A 15,475-nucleotide genomic window follows, 5' to 3' on the forward strand; every position below is an offset into this window, starting at 1 on the left:
GCTGAGGTTGTGCGATCATGGCGCTGCATGATAGAGTAGGTCGCAGGGTCTCACGACGCAGGTACCCAAGTAGTTCAGCCTGTCAATGTTGCTATTTTCGCGCGCACTACATTTTTGCTAACCTACATCTACATGGTGTCTACATGCGTATTTGCGCTTGTATGCTTGAATTTCTCTTTAATATCAATACGTCATCTCAACTAGTTTTGTTCGAGCAATCGAGTGCGTTCTCCAAGGTCAGCCCAATTCCAGGACGGCTGAGGGAGGGCTAAGAAACAGATACATCACACCCCGCCAAATGAATTGGCAAGGTTATGTCTGTATGTTGATTGTTTCTCTGAGTTGCCGTCAAGCTTCACTCATACCCTTCCTCATTGATACAAGCCGGCCGGCCTTACTGCGGCCCAAGGCTTCCGAGCCCTCCGAGATATTCATTCATCGTCAATGATGGACTTCGAATCGGCCGGTTCATGATTTTCCAAGAGCCGAGCACTCTGACCGAAGTCGCTAGTGCTGGTAGTTAGAGAGTATGCTACCGGAGGTTGTTGGCAAGCTGGGTGAAAGCTTCCAAGGTTGACGTCATGTGAGCTTCCGTCAAGGCACCTACACGAAAGCGCTCGGGGTTCAAAAGTGCGTTTTAGCTTTGGAGTACCCTAAAGGTATTCGGTATATTCCGGTAATGCTATTATAGATGTGGAAGTTGGTGAAGTCCTTCAAGGCACGTCAAGAAGTTGTTGGGTATATACAAATTTACCGGGGCTTTATTGTATCCAGGTAGTATATTACTCCTTCCTCCTAGATGACGCTCAGCGCCGATATGTCACCATTCTAGATCTCCACCTTAACTTCTTGCTCTCACTCCCAGGAAATTCTGCCATCAAGATCTGTGGTGTACCAGTTGAAGGCCAGTACTGTGCAACGTTGACTAGATATTCGTAGACGCAGAATCACTGGACGTATGAGGTCCATAAATCTCCTGAACTCTACGGCCCCATCGCTACAGACGAATTCCACAAGCACTTGTAACTGTGTCACTTTCCAGAACAAACACAGACCCTCGAGACATCGCAGGACATTCGCGTCGGTTGCTGGAATTTATCATCGTGCAAAATCTGGCGGTTGAACTTTGCGATGAGCTCACGAGGTTGCAAACCACTACCAAAAAGATCTTTGTTAAACAGCTTTTTGAATCATTTATCGGACTCTGCTTGATCCATTATTGTGTAGTTCATGTAGAACGTGCTGTTCCGGTACCAGGATTCGATAGGCTCAGAAGCCACTTTGGAGCTGACGACATCGTCTCGCCAATAGTACTCTGAGCAAAGCCCATCATTCTTCGAGTGAGGCTGCAAGGCAAAGTATGTAGTATATCTCGGCGGTTTGGCAAGGCCTTCCATGCACTTTGGTTGTTGGACTCGTTGACTAAATTCTTTTCGCGAGTGGAGATCAGGTTTGTCTGACAATTCTAGTTCAAGTGTGGTCAGGTACGCGTAGACCATGTCGCGGAGTTCTCGTGGTAATTTCTTGTGCATAGCCAGACCGATAGTACGACAGACAGCAAGATTGTACGCTTCGGCAGCTTCTTCGATGTCCTCACTCACGTCACGATGTATTCCGAATTTCTATTTGATACTCTCAACGGTTGGGACGGGGAAATTGTCGCAGTCGGCGCAAAGGTGAATGAGCTCTTCGAAGCCTTTCCGTTGGGTGTTAGACCGCTGGAGGTCGTCAAACATATTCTTCGCCTGCTAATGCTGCAACAGCCTGTGTTGAATTAGTATCACCGTCCAATCACACCCTACGCATAATGACCTACTTGCATAGCTGCTCCCAACAAGTTGCTACTGAGTCCTATCGGTCCATAGACTGAGAGGGATGGAGTTTGACCAGGGTGCAGTTGCAGGAGTAAGATATTTGGTGACGATTGTCGCGCACGGACCCATAGGCGCGTGTTCACGTGGATGGCCCTGAGGCATTCATTCACCTAAGCAAGAGCAGAAGAAGATCAGGAACAAGTCACAGCAAACACTGAATACACTTCCCGTTCAGTGCTTACGAACGCGCGAGCTTCCCTAGTGCGTCCCCCTCCACTCTTAGACCCACCCATGCATCTTTCGTTTGCGCACCTACAGCCTCGCTCTGATAGAATTGAAGACTGGGCTCGTTCCAAGTCAAGCAACTCCATTCGAGCCTCTTGCCACCGACCTTCAGGACTTCTCCAGCAAGCTCCTTCAGGAGTCTCTTCCCGTAACCCTTCTTCCTGTAGTTCTCCTTAACAAAGAGGTCTTCCAGGTAGATACCTGGCACGCCTGTCCATGTGCTGTAGTTGTAGAAGTATAGAGCCATGCCAGCTACGGTGCCGTCAGGGTCAGTAAGGAGGAGTGTTCGGGCGAAGCCTTCAGAAAAGGTCGAGGTGGAAGGATCGTAGTGTGCAAGGGTGCGTGTAAGGATTTCCTCGGTAGATTCGACCTTGTCACTGGCTTTCTCGTAGAGAGCAAGCTCCTCGATCAGAGCGAGAATTGTAGGAACATCTGCGCAAGTTGTTAGTAGGCTCCCACTATTGCGCTGGAGGTGCTGTACCTTCACGGCTCGCGTGACGAACTGTTGCGTTTGAAGATGCCATTTTGGTTGTTGTAATGTTACCAAGGTCGCTGCAATGGCTGACTGTAGAGTAAAGGGCGCCGTTGATTTATGTCATTGTGAGATGCGCCCTGTGGTAGTCGCGATGTGGGGTAAAACTAGTCCGAGATGTAATCGGAATCGGATCTACCCCACCTAGGGAGGAGCTTGATTTTACTGACTTGTACCGTAAGTATTAAGACCTACCCTAACGATATACACTGTTCCTTGCTTGATAGCTCTTCAACCCGGATCAGTACGTATACCTTTAGGACAGGTTTTAGTATCTATAGTACAACCTAATAAACTGAGCTTCTTCTTATGACGCCTTCTGCTTCTTTGCTCGCGCAGCAGCAGCAGCACGCTTCCTCTTCCACTCATCGAGTTCCTTACGTATTGGGTTATCTTCAGGGAGTTGTTCGGCGAAGAAGGGAAATCGCATGTATTCGCCCTCTGAGTTCCGTGGCTGGACGTGTAGCGATTTGGCCAGCGCATGCTTCTTGGGCGCCCTCGGGATTTTGCCAGTCGCATCGACACCTGCAAAGAGCATTTCATCCGTGGGAGCGTTGTAGAGGCTGGGTTTGATGGTCTTCATAGCCTCACCCCAGATAGCCTTCCATCGCTTCTGGTCGTCATCCCACTCGAGCTTACAACAGAGCATGAGAAGCTTGGTATACATGCGCTGCATAAATCTAGTTGTAATAGCATGTGGTCGTTGTATGCCTGCTGGTTTATCCGCCTTACTGGGCTTGTCTAATGCAATGCCCTTTTCTACCGTGCTGGCGAAAAGTTCGTCTTCTGTAACAGGATCAGCGTTCAGAGCTGTACCGTGTCCTCTGCGTTTGGCTAAACCAATCTTTCGGTCGCCAACCATCATGGCATATATATTGTCCCACTCTTCAGTAGGTAGTGGAGGGAGCATCCTCGTCATGGTCTCGGCATACCAGCGTCGGACATTGTTGCGCGCGCGCTTGATAGGCATAGGTCGCTCCCACGAATTGTTGATGGGCGTCTTCATGGCTGAACTCTTGAGCTCCCGGTTAATGGAGATGGCCTTCTCCTGCTGCGTCCTGAGGACGGCACGCAACCGAGAATAGCGACTGGAGATTTTGATGGTGTGATGCGTCTTGTCAGCAGCTTTGGGCGCATCGAAGTACTGGAGGTAGCGTTTGTTGCTGTAGTAGAGCTTCTGCAGGGGCGCCGGACCTGCTTCGTTTGACGCCGCGATTGCACCACCGTCCATGATACGGTCAGGCTTCAGTATGTTCTCTAGCAGGGCATACTTCCGCCTTCCCATGCGACCGTAGGCGAAGAACAAGACCTTTTGCAGACATGGTATCTCGCCCTGGTTGGCCCGGCGCAGGAAATTCAGGCCCTTCACTCCTCTCCTCAGCAGTGGTCGTGTGCGCTCATTTATGATGGCTGTCTGGCGCCTCTTGAAGCTCCTGTGCCTGTATTTGTCCACGGCGTGGACATCGAAGGAAGCAGTCGCGTTCTGCCTGGGCTGGTAGGCTTTATATCGGTGGACAATGTACCGGCGGAAGTAGCTACGGGCAGTCGCATCGGGCAGGTACGAGGCTTCGCGCAGAAGGGCTCGCAGCAGGTGAACTGGCTGGACAGGCATGCGGGAGACGAGACGGAAGGGTAGCAGACGCTGTGGTGGCTGCGGCTGGGCAATCAAACACGCAAGACGTGTGATTGGCCGAGTGCGCACAACCGACGACGCGTTGGACGCGAATCTCCACTCTCTCCACGACGACGGCCAATTCACTCCCCGCCCACCCGCATACCGACATCGAGTCCTGATACGGCGCATATCGCCTATCGCATATCGCAACCCCTTCACCGAGCATACCGCTTCCAGCGCACACGTTGCGCGCCCCGACTGCACCTGCCCACGCTGCCGCCCAGCCTCCCTCCGCGACTGCCCCCATGATCGTCGCTTGACCCGTACAGTCACCAACAACACCGCCAGCGACTGCGCTGACATAATGCAAGTCGCGCGCTCGTCGCTATCCTTCCCCGCAGGTTCGCCGCCCCAGTCTGCCATGTACGCCCAATCTCCCCATGGTCAGGGACTCATGGCTGCGCCCGCTGGCTTCAACCGGTCCTTTTCCGACATGAACGGCTTCCAGCAGCACGCCATGGAGAAGCCGCAGATATACACCGTACGCACCACCACCACAACAACAACATTGCCGTCGCATTGGCACGCTAACAAACCTAGGCTGTTTACTCGGGCGTCTCCGTCTACGAAATGGAAGTGAACCGGGTCGCTGTCATGCGCCGACGCTCTGACGGCTGGCTCAACGCTACCCAGATCCTGAAGGTTGCTGGCGTCGACAAGGGGAAGCGCACCAAGGTGTTGGAGAAAGAGATACTGAATGGCGAACACGAAAAGGTCCAGGGTGGCTACGGCAAGTACCAGGGCACCTGGATCAACTACCGCCGCGGACGAGAGTTCTGTCGCCAGTACGGTGTCGAGGATGTTTTGCGACCACTGCTGGACTACGACATCAGCGTTGACGGCAACCAAGGCCAGGGCCAGGGCATCGAGACGCCCACCAAAGAGCAGGCCATGGCAGCCAACAGGAAGCGCTTCTACACCCAAAGTATGGACGGCCGCACCACCAGCCAGAGCGTCGGCGGTACCTTCTTCAGTAACATCTCCTCCACAGCCACCAGCGCCCTTGCAGCAATGAACAAGGTCGCGCGGCTGAACTCACCTGCCCCACGACCTGCCTCATCATCGCAGGGCCGAAGAAGCATGGCACGACCATCACAAGGACCACTCGCCAGCCAAGAATCTTTCCGCACCAGCAGCCAGCAGAGCGTAGCATCGGAGCGTAGTTTTAGCGGGCAAGGGCACAACGACTCGGCCTACGGCACAGGCATAGAAGACCCACAAGAGCCACCACGAAAGCGCATGCGCACATCGCAAGACGAATCATACTCGCAGCCCAACGGAGCAGACATGTCAATGCGTGATCTTGGTTCGCCGACAGAACCAAGTGAGAGCTTTTACCAACCACACCACACTGGACAACGCATCCAACTTCCCGATGGCGAGGTTCCTTCGGCACTACCACCTTTACCACACCCCGACACCAAGCACAACGAAGAAAAACAGGCCATGTTAACTGATCTATTCGCGGACCAGACTAGGACAGACTTCACCAACCACCCCGCCATACTCCATCTCTCTGGCGCTGATCTCGACATGCCAATCGACAACACTTCGAATACAGCGCTACATTGGGCAGCGACTCTGGCCCGAGTGTCGTTGATGAGGCTGTTGGTTTCAAAAGGAGCGAACATGTTTAGGGGAAACGCTTCCGGCCAGACACCGTTGATGAGTGCAGTTTCCGTCAACAACAGCCTGGATCATAGCTGCTTCCCGGAGACGCTCGAGATCTTGGCGCCGCTCATCGAACTACGAGACTCTCAAGGACGGACGATATTACACCACATTGCGGTAACGTGTGCTATAAAAGGGCGTGCGGCCTCCAGCAAGTACTACCTCGAAGCACTTCTTGAGTATCTTGTACGGAGCAATATCGGCGCCAGCCAGATGCCTTCTTTCCACGACACTAGCAACTACCCGAAACCCATAGGACTGATGAGGTTCATGCAAGAAATGGTCAACGCGCGGGACAAAGCCGGCAACACAGCACTTAATCTAGCAGCGAGAATAGGTAACCGCAACATCATCTCACAACTCATGGAAGTACAAGCGGACCCGACGATCCCCAATCACAAAGGAACAAGACCGGTCGACTTTGGCGTTGGCAGTGATCTTGGCGACGGCGAAGTCATCATGGCCGCAAACAGCCCCAGCAAGGGCAAGGCGCCCTTGAGCAAAGTTGAGGAGACTAGCCGAGAGATACAACCATGTAAGTCGAGACTCACCTTAGTTTCAGAGAGCCACTCGTTAACAGGAATTTCAGTGATGAATGGCATCCTTCAGTCAGCTTCGATGCAGTTCACGCAAGAAGCGCGTCTAAAACAAGACGCGATAGATCAAACGAACGAGCTGATCACCCAACTATCCACTCAACAAAAGCAGGAGCAACAAAGACTTGAGTCCCTACGTGCTCGGTTACGTGTACGACAAGACCGGGCCAAGCGAATATCGAATCTGAAGCGTTGGCTCGAGCCACAACGACACATGCTCTCCGTCAATGCAGGTGACATCGACCTGCATGAAAAGAAGAGAATAGGATACGCCGATCTGGAAGGTGCAGGTATACTCATCAAGGAAGACGACCTGCCCTATGAGCTCCGGCAAGCGGGTGATCATCTAGATTGTCGGGCTTCAGATGGAGCTTCTTATCTATCGACAACTATTCCACTGGACCCGGCAACGCTCAAGCAGGTATCGCATCAACCGCAATATCAGACCTATGCCGTTCAGCAACTGCCTGCTGCCTCGGTCCTCCAACAACGACTTCATACTTACACGAACGCGAACGGCGCATTACTCAAACGTAGCAAGATGCTGAAAGAGAAAGATGGGCAACTGGAGATGATGTACCGCAAGGTCGTTAGCTTATGCACGAAGGTAGAGGAGAGCAGGATTGAAGAGTGTCTTGAGGGCTTAGTGGCGGCTTTGGACAGCGAAGAAGGAGAAGGCGTCGAAGTAGGTCGGGTCAGGGAGTTTTTGAGAAAGGTTGAGGGCGTAGAGTAAGAGTTGTCTTTCGCTAGTTCGGGCGTTGGCACGGCCAATGGCCAACGTGAGCTTTGCATCGCAATACAATGGGTACGCCGGCGAGCGGGTTGTTTGGGAGTTGAGGGCTATGGAGACGGCTGTAAACTGGTTGCCTAGGCATGTATTCTAAGCGCTTCAGTGCGATTTTCTGGCGGCGTATCACCTGGAACTCGGACTGGAAGGCTACCCAACAAGTTCTCATACCACGCTGTCAATACCATAATACTTTACGACTTTAGCACGTCTCTGTTCCCATGGACAGAAGCTCAAGCAGGAGTATAAGTTGAAAGCGATGACTCTTCTTCGTCCAGTCGCGGAAGGATTACGTCGATGTCCATACTCAAAACGCACATTGTCCAATGCGCTAGGCGAAGTGAAGCGAAGATCAGGTGCCACTACCAGCTGTGTACGCCTGAACGTCAGCGGGCTCAACTTAACCACATCTTCTTCACACCACCTCTGCCAAGCATCATGAGCAGTCACTACAACGAAAAGCCTTTCCGCCTTCTTGATCTACCACGCGAGCTACGAGACGAGATCTACGAGTATGCGCTTGACTTCCATCGCTACCGGACGGAACTTTAACACGAGTTCAGCACAAGCTAACGTTTTTCGATTCATAGAGACGTCCCATTATCTGCTTCTCACATCATCATCATGAGACTAGCTTCATTCAGCACTAGGCCACAGTTTCTTTCTCTTTTCTTCCACATCCAGCTTAAGCCTTATCTTTGCATCCTTCTTTTTTTCCGCTTTCTTCTCCTTCTCTGTCAAATTACCCTCCGTCTTCCTCTGTTCATATGTGCTCTCCAAGACACATGCCTCGCAATCCCCTTTCTTCCCCTTGGTATCACCTATAACAATTCTTTCGCACAATGGGCCGGTTTTTCCACAATTAATCGTATCTGAACCCCTTCGTGTATATGGATCATGACCTTTGCCACCTTGTCCACAGGTAGGGCAGGTCTTTCTGGGAACGATGATGCACATGTCCAATACCGTTGGATTTTGATAGATGAGACTGTGTTTCGTGGTTTTGGTGGGGTTGATCTTATTGTAGAGAGAGGCATCGATGTGATTGGAGCTGGATAGGTCGATGAATGGAAGTGTGCCGCTCAATGTAATGGTTTATCAACTGACAGCTGTGTAAGTATATCGTAACAGATCTATCTCCTGTTAGTAGCGATCCATACTTCTTGAATAGGTAGAGCGTACTATAATTCACATCGAACTGCTATATCACAGCTTTGATTGGCAAATATAAGCCTTGGATGATCAGTAATAAACTGAAAATATTCACTTTACTTGTTGGAACTTGACTACAAGTCAAAATCCAAAGCGGTGCTGGCAGTGAAGCAGGAAGGGCAAGGGCATCACCGTATTTGTGCATCAAGGTACCATGCGGAAGTATGAAGAACGCAGAAACGAGAGTACTGATTCTATCTCCACGTGCATACTGTCCACTTCACGCAGTTGATGTCAAATTCAATGACAGACTATCACAGCAGCCTTCATCGTTATACGACAGCCTATTTGCTATGTTAAATATAAAGTCTCTTACGTGGTTGCTCTTCCTTTTCCGCATAAGCTAGGAACTCTCTCAAGGATTCATCATTCTATCACATATCCTAGGCAGAACCATACAGCTTTATGCTGGTAAGACTGAATATCATGGCAACAGCACATGCGATTATTGCAGGCTCTCAACTTTCGAGCAAACCTGACATTCCACTTCATCAACTCAATCAAGAATTTCCCGTTATTGCCCCAGATGATAAAGACGATTCTGACTATAGCAATTTCGGTGTTGAGGACGTCGATAGCGAAAAAGAAATCAGTGACGACGAAGAACAAGAAGAAGTCAGTGAAGACGAGGAGACTTCAGATGAAGCTGAAGAAGATAGCGATTTTAATGACATAGTTGATAGCGAAGCTGAAAGTACAGATGACGGCGAAGATGAGTCGTTGGATGGGAGTACTGCCGAGGAGAGCGATCATGACCATGCTTCAGACAACGGGGTTTCTGAGGACGACAGCGAAGCCGACAAGAGTAACAATGGTTCATAGCAGCAGGTTCCAATACAGCCCGTCGTCGACAAGCCACAAGCTCTTTCTATCACAGAGGCAGCTAGACGGAAGGTACGAGAAGCAGGTTCGAATCAGAAAGTTCCCATTGAAATGAACAGAGACCCGGCTACTGTTCAGGTTCTTCTAAAATCCACACAAGCTTCTCAAGTGATTGTTCGATCGCAGCAGCGACGCGACGTGCCGGCGAGACAGCAATTCAATGAACAACAACGCATGCAATCGATACAGCAACTTCGAGGTCAGGGGGGAATTCCTCCAGATCTGGTGAGTACACAAGTAGAGGACGAGGAAGAAGAAGAGGAATATGGCGATGGAGTGATAGAAGAACTTGAGGAAGAAGAGGGCACTGATGAAGACGATGTAGGTTTAGGACAACCATTTCATGCACAGGTAGATGGGGTAGCACCTCAGATGCAAGTCCATGCGCGAAACGAAGCATTTAGCTGGCAACGTCAGCAGCAGATGCAAGCTGTGCCAGCACATAGAGCTTTAGAAGAAAGACTGGTGGACGAAGAAGAGGATGCTGAAGACATAGTACAAGAAGAAGAGCAAGACCAGGTACAGCATCTTCATGTCCAAGCACAAAGGCAGACAATGGCTCGGGAGCGTCATGAACAGATACATGCTGCTATGCGAAAGGAGACTTTAGGACAAGAGCAGATACAGGAGGAAGCCGAAGAAGAAGCAGGACTAGCTGCAGAGCAAGAAGCAGCAGAAACTGCCGCCTATGTGACTTCGCAGAAGCACGGCAAATATAAGAAACGCCAACAAGCACTTCAGATGGAGCAGACAATGCAGAAGAAGGCGGATGACGAACTCGCTGCCATAGAGGCGGAAGAGCTAGCCGCACAGGAAGCTGAAGAGATCGAGCTACAGCAACAGGCCCAGCAGGAACAGCAACAGCTGCAAGAACAACAAGAATCACAAGACGTTGCCGACAAATCAAACCAGAAAAGGGCTGTGGGCCAAGCGAGAAAGAAGAGCTGAGGAAGCTGAGCAGAGAAGAGGGCAGCGCGATATAGACAACGAAGCTAAGAAGGAGAAGAGAGCGAACGATCTGGAGATGAAGACGACCCAGGCAGAAGAAAGGCGGGATCGGGAGGCTGAAGAAGCCACTCAGCGGCAACAGCAACAAGAGATAGATCGAGAAGCTCGCAAAACAGAAAGAGAACTCCAGTCAGCTGATAAAATCGAACGGGCACGGGAGAAAGCGGATCGCAAAGCCATGGAGGCAACTCAGTGTCTCGAAGAGCGGGCTATGACACAGGAAGCTAGAAAGGCTGAACAGGAAACAAACATGCAAAGCCGATTGAGTGAGAGGCAACACAAGATAGACCAGAAGGCTGCTGAAGCCGCGTATCGTCTAGAGGAACGTGCTATGCAACGGGAAGACAAGGTGCAGCAACATCAAAGAGACTTAGACGATAATAGGGCTAGACGAGAAACTGAAGCTGAAGATAAGAGGCTTAGGAAGGAGGCCGAGGAAGAGAATAGAGCATCCAAGAAAGAGGCTGACCGTGAGAGAAAGATACAACAACAAGAGGACAAGCAGCGTATGAGGGAAGAGGAAGAGGAACGACATATAGAGACCAGCAGTACCATGGATAGGCCACAGAGAGGCACAGCTCGACAATCCCATACAGCCACCGAAGAGATTCGCGATATCCCAGTACCCCAAACTTACGATACAGCATGTAGAGACCAGAATCGACAAGCGTATGGTGAGGAAGGCAGTTTTCAAGAAGACCAATGGGATGAGAATCGAAGACAGCATCTAGAGGGACACCCAGGCGTGCCACACACTGGCGCTGTACGTCATGATCATCGAGGCGAGCGTTGTTCAGGCCATGGTCAGCAAAGACATCGGCACGAGCAGAATGGCATGCATGTCAACCTCACACCGGAGCAACATGCAAAGGCGGAGCGAGAAGCACAGGAAGCAAATCTCATAGCAAAGAAAAAGGCAGAGAGGAAGTTGAAAAGAGAAACTAAGAAAGCCAAGACTAAGCAAAATTCCAATAGTTTCAATGGTCAAGGTAAAGTTGACAAGGATGGAAAAGGTGGAGTTCAAAGCACTACCCAACTACAATCTGGTACAGATCAAACCTTGGTTTTGGAGAAGAGAGCCAATAGAAAATTGGCAAAGTCAGACATGAAAGCAGCAAAGAAAGATGCCAATATCCGACAACGGGTGGCCGGAATGGGAAAAGACAGCGTAGATAGCGAGCAGAAAGGCGAGATGGAGCTACCCACGAGTATGGAGGGAGAAGTAGAGAAAAAGCGAGTTGAGAGGAAAGCAGTGAAGCAGGACAAGAAGGCAGCGAAAAAGGATGCTGACGCCTGGAAACAGGCTACTGAGTCGGGTGTCAAAAATGGCAGTGCGGTTACAGACCAGACAGATGCCAATGGTCAAAAGGAGAAGCGGAACGAAGGAGACGGTGCAAAACCCAACCAGGAGAGCTTCGTAGAACAAGACAGGGACACAGAGAACTTAGGGGGATCACCGAAGGGAGTTATCATAGCGAAAAAGAGGGCCGAGAGAAAAGCCACGAAAGACGGAAAGGGCGCTGAGCACAAGGAGAGTAAGACTGGAGATTTCGAGTCAGACGGCAAAGACGATATGGCTTCAGAACCCAAAGCCGCTAAGGAAGAGGCTTACGAACATAAGAAGGAGGTGAATGCAACGAAAGTTGAAGTTAAGAGAACAGCTTTGGAGTTGAGATTGGTGCACAAGACTGAGAAAGCTAACACGAAGGAGGCTGAGGAGGCTGATAAGAAAGAACTCCCGAATGCTAAAGGGTCTCCGAACGACAAAGATGCAAAGTATGCTGGAAAGTCTGAGAAGACTAGCCCCACAGAAGCCAATAAGGAGGCTAAGAAGGCGGAGAAGACACGGCAGAAGCTTGAAGCAAAGGTACTAGCATCAGATAAGAAGGCAATAGACAAGGAGGAAAAGCTAAGGCAGAAGTCTACTGCAAAGCACGATACTGCTGGCACCAAAGATACTGACAAGGAGGAGAAGCGGAAACAAAAGCTGGCAGCAAAAGAAGCTGTTGAAGATGAGAATCGGAGGCTAAAACTAACAGCAAAAGATGCGGCCAAAATAGAGAAACTAGAGCGGAAGATTGCGGAAAAGGAAGAGAAGTCGAAACTCAGAGCTGCAGCCAAAGAGGTCTCCAAAGAGGAGAAGCTCAAGCAGACAATCGCCGAGAAAGAAGAACGAAGGAGACAGAAGCTAGCAGCCAAGGAAGCTGATAAAGAAGAGAAACTCAGGCAGAAGACCGCCGCCAAAGAAGAAGCGACTGGAAGAAAAGAGCACGACAAGGAAGAGAAGCTTAAACAAAAAGAGGCCGCCCACGACCAAGCTGTCTACCAGAAGGAACTAGATAAGGCTGCAAAGGCCGAGAAGAAGGAACAAGACAGAGTTCTCAAAGCTCAGCAGAAGGAGAGGGACCAGATCGCAAAGGCTGAGCAGAAACAGAAAGACCAGGCTGCTAAGGCGCAACAGAAGGAAAGAGACAAAGCAGACGCGCAGCTGAGAAAGCAAAAAGAGATGATGGTTGCAGCGCAGAGGAAGGAAGAGGAGAAAATTGCAAAGCAGAGAGAACGTGACAGAGAGCAAGGAATGGCATATCAGAGGAAAGAGGCCGGGAAGAGTGCCGCAGAGAGTGCTCTGAGACCGACAGCAGCTTCGAGACCTAAAGCGGCGGCACCAAGAAAGGCTGCTCCTGCGAGGAGGCGGAGGTAAATTTGGGGGCGAGATCTTTGGTAGGTATCGTAGAGATAATGTGTTGGTATATGGAACCGCCCGTGATATAACCGCGGTTTGTTGCATGTTCTGGATTCTTTTTTCACAAAGTAATCCGTCCCTATTGTGATACTCCAAATAATTCTTCCGATAACCTATCCTCAGTACCAGACCCTTACTCGCAGCTTTCCAAACTCTTCTTATACGCCTTCCACAACTCTTCAACACTCTCCCCACAGCACCCCTTCCACAACTTCTCGCCATTGTACTTCTCCTCTCTCAATCCCTCATTGATCCTCCTCACAACGTCCTTCCCATGCTCCTTCTCTAACCACTCGAGGAAATATCCTGTCCTCTCATACCCAGCGTCCCAATCACAATCTCCATGCCTCTTCCAATGCGGCGGCGCATACCCAGCCTTCAGCCTCACCCAATCCGCCACGCCCTCCGTGAGGCCCACAGGTGCAGCGCCTTGTCCATTGTGTTGCCAGCAATGTACCATTTCATGAACTATAACACCCATGATCTCCTCTTTCTGCCGCGACTCAGGTACATGTGATATGTAGCTTGTGTTTAGATGTATCTCCTTGTGGTCGTCATCGAGATCTCGTCCCGTAGTGTATGCAACGCCGTCCATCTCCCGCAAGATCAGGGTGACGGAGCGCGTGCCAGGTATACATGATATGGGCAGGTCACTGTAGAGACAGCTGAGGACAGCGTCGACGGCGTATTCGAGCGCGTTGGACGCGTGGATGAGGCGGAGGAAGGCGCGTGCGCCATCGGAGGATAGGTCACGGAGTTCAAGGCGTAGGAGGGGTTTTCGTTGAGGTGTTACTTTTCCGGATAGGATGGGGAGTTGGTTGGTGTGGTCGGCGAGTGTTGTTGCGTTGGCTGAGGTGTTGAAGGGGTGTGTTGGGGGTAACGCGGAGGACTGCGGGGCGGGTGGGGTTGTGTTCGTGGTAGTTATTGAAGTCATGGTTTGATATTGCTTTGTTGTCTTCATTGGTAACCTAGATCGAGAATGTAGAGTTTTGGACACGGATTAAAAAGTCTCGGGACGTTGTTGCCTGAATTTGGTGCTACGTTTGGTCGTAAGAACACGCAAGGGCAACGGAGAAGCGCATTTTGTGCTTACGAACGATAAGAGACCGAGCCATGGTTACCCGCAATGTAAACTATTCCGTAGATCCAACCTTTGGTCTTAACGCTCTAGTGTTAATCTTGTGATTATTCTATCCAGTTTGAATCTAGTCTATGATGTAGTCATCATCGTTATAGCCTTGAAGATCCGCACGATTCATCTGATGCAGCTGCATGAACCCTGCTTATCCTTTTGCGCAAACACGATATGTTTATATGTACCGTCTCATGAACTCTTGAAGACCTCTGGAAAGATTTTGCGTAGCTCCTGCAAGCTCCTGATTTGGTACTTGCTTGCTGGCTGAGCGGGTGCAGGGTCGTTCTCGTCAAGCAGATGCGCCGTCTTCCACCCACGTCCCTCGGCTGCTTTGCAATTAATATAAGAATCGTCTGCGTCAGGACATTAGCAAACCATGTGTAGAGGGAACTTTTGGTCTCACTCACCCACGAAGTAGCACTTCTCGTTCGACTTGATACCAGCCTCCGCCATCGCCTTTTCAAACATCTCCACGTGCGGTTTGCAGTAGAACTTGTCCGAGCCGTAGTCGCAGAAGGTTATGCCCTCGAAAAGATCGTCAACCTGCAGAAGCTTGACGACACGCTTGCCATGGTTGATATAGGCATTGGTGAAGAGCCATAACCGGACCTTGCTCGTGTCGATGTCCTCGATTAACTTGCGCAGTTCTGGATTGGGCTTGATGACATCCTCCAGAGGCAACGCATCGTCAACCTTGCTGTTGTACTCTAGCGCATTGACCTTGTGGTGACGAACGAGTCCTTCGATGGCAAGACCATATTCGCGGTAATACCGGTAGTGGAGTTCGTTGGCATCTTCTTGCGACAAGCTCAAGTGGTTTTGGAAGAATTGGTCAATGAGCTCAGCCATCATTCTATGAATCTCAAGGCTCTTTGAGTAGAGACAGTTGTCGATATCGAAGAAGAAGACTGGCTTTTCGTTCTCGTCCACTGTGGCGTTGTTGTTTGCTGTTGAGTCATATTGACGATACTCCATGCTCTCCGGAGGCGCTGCTGTGTTGAAAGACATGGCTTCAACTTTATGGATACAGAGGGATTGATTCAGGCAATTGAATGTTAAAATGGGTTGGGATGATTAAGTTATCCAAGTTGTGTTGTCTGGATAGGTGGCGTTGGAAGATTCCAAAGATTGTCTA

The 15,475-nt window shown here is 50.4% G+C and overlaps 8 protein-coding genes across 8 annotated transcripts; 2 read left to right on the plus strand and 6 right to left on the minus strand.

Moving 5' to 3' along the window:
• Positions 1-1,156: 1,156 nt before the first annotated feature.
• CC77DRAFT_155202 (hypothetical protein) lies at positions 1,157-1,775 on the minus strand. Its single transcript, XM_018530327.1, has one exon. The coding sequence runs from the start codon at positions 1,530-1,532 to the stop codon at positions 1,191-1,193; it is 342 nt and encodes a 113-aa protein (XP_018384680.1). The 5' UTR covers positions 1,533-1,775; the 3' UTR covers positions 1,157-1,190.
• Positions 1,776-2,052: 277 nt separating this feature from the next.
• On the minus strand, positions 2,053-2,623 carry CC77DRAFT_937982 (acetyltransferase; the record flags this gene model as incomplete). Its single annotated transcript, XM_018534583.1, has 2 exons — positions 2,053-2,531; positions 2,581-2,623. 2 exons carry the CDS (start codon positions 2,621-2,623, stop codon positions 2,053-2,055), a joined length of 522 nt encoding a protein of 173 aa, XP_018384681.1.
• Positions 2,624-2,938: 315 nt separating this feature from the next.
• On the minus strand, positions 2,939-4,243 carry CC77DRAFT_938315 (hypothetical protein; the record flags this gene model as incomplete). Its single annotated transcript, XM_018534604.1, has 1 exon — positions 2,939-4,243. One exon carries the CDS (start codon positions 4,241-4,243, stop codon positions 2,939-2,941), a length of 1,305 nt encoding a protein of 434 aa, XP_018384682.1.
• Positions 4,244-4,667: 424 nt separating this feature from the next.
• CC77DRAFT_937873 (hypothetical protein) lies at positions 4,668-7,306 on the plus strand (the record flags this gene model as incomplete). The annotated part of the gene is made up of 3 exons (XM_018534575.1): positions 4,668-4,787; positions 4,847-6,512; positions 6,567-7,306. The coding sequence occupies 3 exons, from the start codon at positions 4,668-4,670 to the stop codon at positions 7,304-7,306; spliced, it is 2,526 nt and encodes an 841-aa protein (XP_018384683.1).
• Positions 7,307-7,954: 648 nt separating this feature from the next.
• On the minus strand, positions 7,955-8,512 carry CC77DRAFT_155195 (hypothetical protein). Its single transcript, XM_018530326.1, has one exon. The coding sequence runs from the start codon at positions 8,315-8,317 to the stop codon at positions 7,997-7,999; it is 321 nt and encodes a 106-aa protein (XP_018384684.1). The 5' UTR covers positions 8,318-8,512; the 3' UTR covers positions 7,955-7,996.
• Positions 8,513-8,998: 486 nt separating this feature from the next.
• On the plus strand, positions 8,999-13,251 carry CC77DRAFT_1072253 (hypothetical protein; the record flags this gene model as incomplete). Its single annotated transcript, XM_018529156.1, has 3 exons — positions 8,999-9,377; positions 9,450-10,375; positions 10,416-13,251. The coding sequence occupies 3 exons, from the start codon at positions 8,999-9,001 to the stop codon at positions 13,161-13,163; spliced, it is 4,053 nt and encodes a 1,350-aa protein (XP_018384685.1). The 3' UTR covers positions 13,164-13,251.
• CC77DRAFT_991353 (BSP-domain-containing protein) lies at positions 13,213-14,139 on the minus strand (the record flags this gene model as incomplete). Its single annotated transcript, XM_018536347.1, has 1 exon — positions 13,213-14,139. The coding sequence occupies one exon, from the start codon at positions 14,137-14,139 to the stop codon at positions 13,339-13,341; it is 801 nt and encodes a 266-aa protein (XP_018384686.1). The 3' UTR covers positions 13,213-13,338.
• Positions 14,140-14,529: 390 nt separating this feature from the next.
• On the minus strand, positions 14,530-15,425 carry CC77DRAFT_1051036 (pyrimidine 5'-nucleotidase; the record flags this gene model as incomplete). Its single annotated transcript, XM_018527648.1, has 2 exons — positions 14,748-15,425; positions 14,530-14,693 (listed from the first exon to the last, which is right to left on the minus strand). The coding sequence occupies exons 1-2, from the start codon at positions 15,346-15,348 to the stop codon at positions 14,530-14,532; spliced, it is 765 nt and encodes a 254-aa protein (XP_018384687.1). The 5' UTR covers positions 15,349-15,425.
• Between the last annotated feature and the right edge of the window lie 50 nt (positions 15,426-15,475).

Source organism: Alternaria alternata (genome assembly GCF_001642055.1).
Source record: "Alternaria alternata strain SRC1lrK2f unplaced genomic scaffold CC77scaffold_13, whole genome shotgun sequence".
NCBI classification, from domain to species: Eukaryota; Fungi; Ascomycota; class Dothideomycetes; order Pleosporales; family Pleosporaceae; genus Alternaria; species Alternaria alternata.